At 38.0% G+C, this 6,233-nt stretch overlaps 1 protein-coding gene across 4 annotated transcripts in view; it reads left to right on the plus strand.

Annotated features, from left to right (window-relative positions):
- OSBPL3 (oxysterol binding protein like 3) overlaps positions 1–5,095 on the plus strand; it is a 75,976-nt gene extending 70,881 nt beyond the window's left edge. For all 4 annotated transcript variants that reach the window (XM_069860270.1, XM_069860272.1, XM_069860271.1 and 1 more), the window contains 2 exons: positions 150–272; positions 1,792–5,095. In XM_069860270.1, the coding sequence (XP_069716371.1) occupies positions 150–272; positions 1,792–1,888 (220 nt within the window). In that variant the 3' untranslated portion in view covers positions 1,889–5,095. The remainder of the gene's footprint in view (positions 1–149; positions 273–1,791) is intronic.
- The last annotated feature ends 1,138 nt before the right edge of the window (positions 5,096–6,233 follow it).

Raw genomic sequence — 6,233 nt, forward strand, 5'->3', positions numbered from 1 at the left:
TGATAGCACAGCTGTCTGCAAATGTAACTGTTTACCTTTGAAACACTGTGAACTGCCTGCTGTAAAGATCAGATACCGGAGCTCTAGAGGACCTGGCAAAGACGGGGGTTAGAAGCACCAATTATGTTTCTTATCTGTTGGAACTACAGGTTTCTAGAAGAAGGGAATATTGAAGGAGCTGAAATGCAAAAGCAGAGGATAGAGCAGCTACAGAGAGAACGACGAAAGGTTTTGGAAGAAAACAATCTAGAGCATCAGCCTAGATTTTTCAGGTACTTTATAATAAGTAGCATATACTGTCATTTATTGAAATTTTCATTATAGATCTGGGTCTAAACTGCCATAAAGTGGGCTCCGTTTTTTCCCTGATTTTTTCTGTATTCTTGAATTTTTTACTTTGGCAATGTAGAGCACTCCAGACGCAGCTGAAACTCAGAATTGTATATTGCTTTTTCATTACTACATTCCTGATTTTCTTCCTAAATTTTTTGCCTTGATGGCGACTGATATTTAGTCTACATTTTAATTTCCCTGAGTGAATGTAGCATCCTTGATCCTTTCAAGCAAGTTGACATAGCTGGATTTAGGTTAATTGCCTCTGCTGAACTTGTGCTGAATTCAGTGGAATTGTCTTGTGCAGAGTTGGAGCCTTTCATTTTCAGGACTGGTTTTGAACATGTTTTCCCTCTTTCATAGGGGAGAATTATCGTTCGGGGGCACTATTTCTTCATGTTGTAAATCAATTAGCAGGAGACTTGAGCCATCAAAAGACAAAAATAAATGCTAGTGATGACGTGGCCTTTTGCCCTCCAGCTTCTCTGTTCTTCCGCAGTGCAGGAGTTGGAGCCGAAGTGAATGTTGTATGGGCCTGTATATCACAGTTAACATAGCTGGGATCCTAATTTTTTTCTGGATAGATAGATACTGTACTTCTGAGGAACACAGAAATGTTTAAAATAGGTGCAAAAAGGGAATGGCTCAGGCCACCACATGTCTGACGAGCTGGTGAGCTAACTCATCCCATGTCAATCACACCACTGAGGAGAGCCAAATGTTGCTTGCAGCAGGATAGAGGCAGTCTAATATTTTGTAATTGTATATTCATAGTGAGAACTGTCAATAAGGATGAGCATTTGAATCCTCACGATGAGGATTTGAAAACTGAGATCTGTGCCATGTATTTAAATAACTGAATAAAGAATTTAATTACTATATAGCAAAGTGTTACCCAGTGCTAGAGTAGATATGAATTATGTATTTGGCTTTTCAATAGTGATTTCTGTCTTCAACAGATCACAGGCCTTGGTTTGCTTAAAAGAATAATTAGCTGTTGTGCCAAAAAATGTTGCAAACTGATTCCCTCAGGTTGTGATACCTCACGCAATGAGTCTCGCCTCCTGACTGAGAGCTATAGGTTTTCTTTATGTAATAACCATGCCTAGCTGTCTTTGGAGAGGTAAAAGGAAAGTTTCTACTTCCCACTTAAAGCTGCCTTTGAGATCACAAAATAAACTTGGACTTTAGTTTTAAGTGCTAAGCCCTGGCACGTGACAGTGAAATAAGTGTTGATCTCAGCTGAACATGAGGCTCTTGAGGTGATTCTCCAAGGCCCAGTGGAGACTTCAGTTCAACTCTCTAAGCTATTTTGCCTTATTTGAAGTCTGTACTGAGTTGCACTGCCCTAGTTCATGGGCTGGAGTAGGTAACTGCACATAGTGCTGCTTTGCATACACAGAACATGTATGGAAAATATAAACTTTACATTTAAGATGCTTGTTCCATTTTTGACAGGAAATCCAGTGATGACTCCTGGGTGAGCAATGGAACCTACATGGACCTTAGAAAAGAACCTGGTTTTTCCAAACTGGACAATCCTGTCCTCTGGTGAAAGAGGAGCTAAGTGAAGAAAGACATTCTGTGCGGTATTCTCGGATCTGATTTAGAAGTATATATAAAATATATCTCTCTATACATACACCTATATAGATATATATACACACACACACGTAATATGTGTGTGAGGTGTGTGTATAAGTGCAAGTGTGCATATGTCCAGAATTGTGCTTAATTCAGAATCTGATAATTCATTTGTTTTCTTTACTCTTGACTATTGCAGTGATTGTTTCAATGTATAAATACCCAAATTCTTTTTATAAAATATTTAATAAATAGTACTGAATGTTTCCAGTGAGGGGGAAAAGAGGAGCTTTTACACTACTTTTCCAACGTGGAATAATGTCAGTTCTGAGTTAACTTATGCCTTACTGAATTGAATTGGAGACAGTAGCATCAGCACCTCCTAGCTGTGCTGAGAAATCAGAATGCAAGCCTTAGTATTGCAAACTGTGTGTAGGCTTCCACAGTTTAACAAGTAGTTCAGCTGTCTCTAGGCTGGTATAAATTGCTAAAACAGATTTATCAGCTGGTGCTGGAATCTGAGTATGATCTTTTGTTGCCTGTAGAAAATATTTCAATAAGCTTTTGTTTCTATTAGCTTTCTTCTTAGCATTATGGAAGAGGTAGTTCTGAGCTTACATCAGTGGTTCTACTGCCTTACGCATAAACTGTACCCGGCTAAATGTAGTATTAGAAATTCAAGAATGGCTAAAATTCTCCACTAGGAATCTTCCAGATTTATAGCCCCCAACAGGGCAAGATGAGAAGATCCTTTGTATATACTGCTTGAGCACTGACTAGATGAAGTAGCTTTCTCTTTTTCCAGTAATATACAGAGCACGAAATCTTGTGCTTCCATAGCTTCATTTGTTTTTATTAACCTAAAAAAATTGCAACAGTAAGACTTTTTAAAAGAAGTAAGCAAACTGATTGTTTTAAGCTAGAAATTTTTTCTTAGTATTTTGATATTTTCTACCTCTTAAGAAATAAACAGCATATTTAAGATCTTATATTTAAAAAATTACCATCTGCCTTATGGAGAAATGTATGGAGTCTTTGATCTTCCTTGGTTTGTTTGTTATGTTCAGATAAATATTCAAGTGTCTTGCACTAAATCAATTGCATCTCTTTCCTGCAATTTTATACATATGGCTAGATGTGTGAAACCATAGGTCAGAAATTTAGCAGGGAACAAATGTAGCAGAAGTCGCACTTTTGAATGAAAATTATAGCAATGGGCAGTATTTTGGTTTGTTGGGTTTTTTTTTTTTCCATCAAATCATGATGCTACAGTCATTAACAGAATAATTTGCATTCTTACCTGTCTGCAACTGAAGCCTGACCTATGATTCAAGTCTGTTCTGTGTCTCTGTGACTCTCTGGCAACAGTACAGTTTCCAAGTTTAGATCTATATCCTGTCACCACCACCATCCCCCCTTTTTCTTACATGCCACTTCAGTGATACAAACACAAATGCCATTGGCATGTTTAACTGACGTACGACTAGAACAATCAGACAAGGCAGGGAGACTCCTGGGGGCACTAGTAGCTTAGAAAAGCTTGTACTTTACTGTGTGCTGCATTGTTTTAAAGAAAACCCATTAAAAACAGATCCGTGTATTATATGTAACATGGAGAAAATACTATGAACGCTTCCATTTTAAACCAAATCTGTGATGTAAGATTAGATGATGTGTATATTTGAGTTTTGCTTTCTGTTACCTTGAAGCCCTGTTGTCTTAGAGGCAGATGAAGGCTTTTTCACTTTGCCCAGGAACTCTGCCTCTGTCATTTTTGTAATTTATTACCAAAGAAGTTAGCGTAATTCTGTCTATTTAATATGTCTTTTAAAGACTGACTACTAGGCCAGCAGCTTACAAACAAGGCAAGGTTCACGTTGGTATAAAGACAAAATCTCAGCTTTGATTTCAAAGGAAATCTTAACCTTTGGGCATTGCTTGGTTTTTCAAGGAAAGTGAGGATGTCATATCTTGTTCCCTTCCTGTGTTTTATTCTTGTATTAACTGTGAAAACTTGGCCCAGAAATTAACTGATATTTGTAATTATCCTTCCTGTTGGTAGTTACCATTTATACAAAAAATAACTTTCGTTTAACAACAAAAGTGGGGAAGGGAAATTAAAAGTGAGCAAAATTTGTGGAGGAAGCATTCAACTTGCTCATCATCATGTTTGGCAGCTGCTGTGATTCCTGTCTGATCTGACTGCTGGGTTTGTATTCTTTATGTGTGGGATTTCCCCATATTTTGTCATATGACCTAATGGTTGATAGCATCTGAAATGAAAGGATTAGAGGCCAAAAGGCAAAGCTTAAGAATTGTAATGCATTAAAATCAACAGGTGTTAAATGAAACAAATCTCGTAGTGGTGTTTGAGTCATGATTTTTGAGAAATCAAACTGGCAGTGCTGCCTTGTATCTTACAATCTAAAATACCTACTATACATTTGATTAATGACAAGAAGTACTGGGCTGAAGAGTGCCTTATATAAAATCTTTTTCAGTGAAATTGCCCTATCAAGAAAGTAAACTTCGGAATGTAACTATTATCTCCAGAAGAATAACGCCTGATAATAACCCAGGGCATTCCTTATATGCATGAAGCAAAACAATTGCACAGGCTCCTTTTGTAAATCTCTCATAAACGTTTGCAAACACAATATAACTGGTTGTGAATGATCCTCTGACCTCATATTTCCCACTGCAGTATAGTTGTCCCTGCTTACTTTTGTACGAAACAATTGGGTTTAGTTGTTAAACTTCTGTCAGCTGTATATTAAGAAGTGGAAGAAAATCGTCTTGATGTTACTTCTGTGTATTTCTGCAGAAAATTTATATTCATCAATCACAAAGCTTAATATAGTCTATACAGTTATTCTTGGTAAAATATGAAAGTTTGGTAGTTTTTTTCCATAAACTTCAGACCTTTTTTGCCTGAGTGGTAAAAAGAATGTTTTGGGCAACTTACTGTTTCCTTTCATACACAGCAGTGATCCTCAAGCTGTTTAGCTCAATGGATCAGTCTTAAAATTTCCTGATGACCACTTCCTGCTGTTAAAGCTCTTTTATTTGATGATTTTGTAAACACTACTTAATGTGCTTTTGGAGGGCAGTTTGAGAAGCACTCATCTAGCACTGCCCTTCTTTTTGTTTCCTTTCACAAAGTAAACCACTTGCTATAAACTTAGGTCCAGATGATGGAGCATCTTAGGCGTCTGAGTGTTAAAACACCGGCTCAGTTTTCTAATGACAGTAAAAAAATTCAGGGAAATCTTGCTCTTAGAAACTGAAACCCACAGTTCTACTTCCAGGTTTGCAGGCTTGACACCTAGGTCCTGATTTTGGTACAGTAAGTTTGGGATTATGAAACAGCATCACTTGTTGAGGAGGCTACTGTTGGTAGCATAAAGTGCCCTATAGACTGAGAGGGACTGGAGGGATTGGAGCCATCGATCCCAATGATCATCAATGATTGCATTCCCTTTCTGCTCTCTGAAATATGCTTTTATGTGCTAGTTTGCCAGCGCTGATATACTTTTTAGATGATTTTTGAAATACAGATCCAGCAAAGGACTTAAGTTCCTTACACAGAGCTTGGAAAATTGGATGCATGGAAGGAAAAATCCTAGAGGCCTATTCTTCTACCACCAAGTTTTCTTTGTAGGACTGGAAGCATGATTACGTGTCTCCTGAAGGAGGTGGCGGTTGCAGTCACATTATTTGGCAGTTTAGTGTTGAAGCCATATCACTGTACAGAGAGGAACACAAGTTCATGGGGCCAGAATATACAACTGGGGGCAGCTTTTCGCACACGGATTGAGTGCTGGTCTCAAAAACCCCAAAAACCCCCAAACCAATCTAACAAAAGACCTCAGCCCTTCCCATGCCCCTCAGTCTCTCTCAGCTGTTTACAGGCCTGTTTAGGTTTTCCATGTGGCCCCTTATATCTATAGGGTCCCTTATTCAGTGTCTCATTTTTCTCTTTACTAAAAAAATTTCTGAAGAATAGGGAAACAGTCCATTCTAACAAGCTTTTAAATGACAAATCATGCCTAAAAGCTGTAGTTAAAATCTTTCCCCATAAACATTGTGGCCTGCTTCTGTATCTTTTCCTTGACTGTGAACAAGACTTTTCCCATGTGCGCTTTGCAGTCAGACCTGGTGAGGGTAGAATGCAATGGAAATATGCAGCTCTAGCTGCTCAGCATACTCCTAATTAATGTCCTTGCATCTGCTTTTGTGTAAATCTCTGCTGTTGTCTCTCTAGATGACCAGCTTTCAGGAAATTTTCAACATATCTTATTTTTTCAGTACAGCCT

Source organism: Phaenicophaeus curvirostris, chromosome 6 (genome assembly GCF_032191515.1).
Source record: "Phaenicophaeus curvirostris isolate KB17595 chromosome 6, BPBGC_Pcur_1.0, whole genome shotgun sequence".
Classification (NCBI taxonomy): Eukaryota; Metazoa; Chordata; class Aves; order Cuculiformes; family Cuculidae; genus Phaenicophaeus; species Phaenicophaeus curvirostris.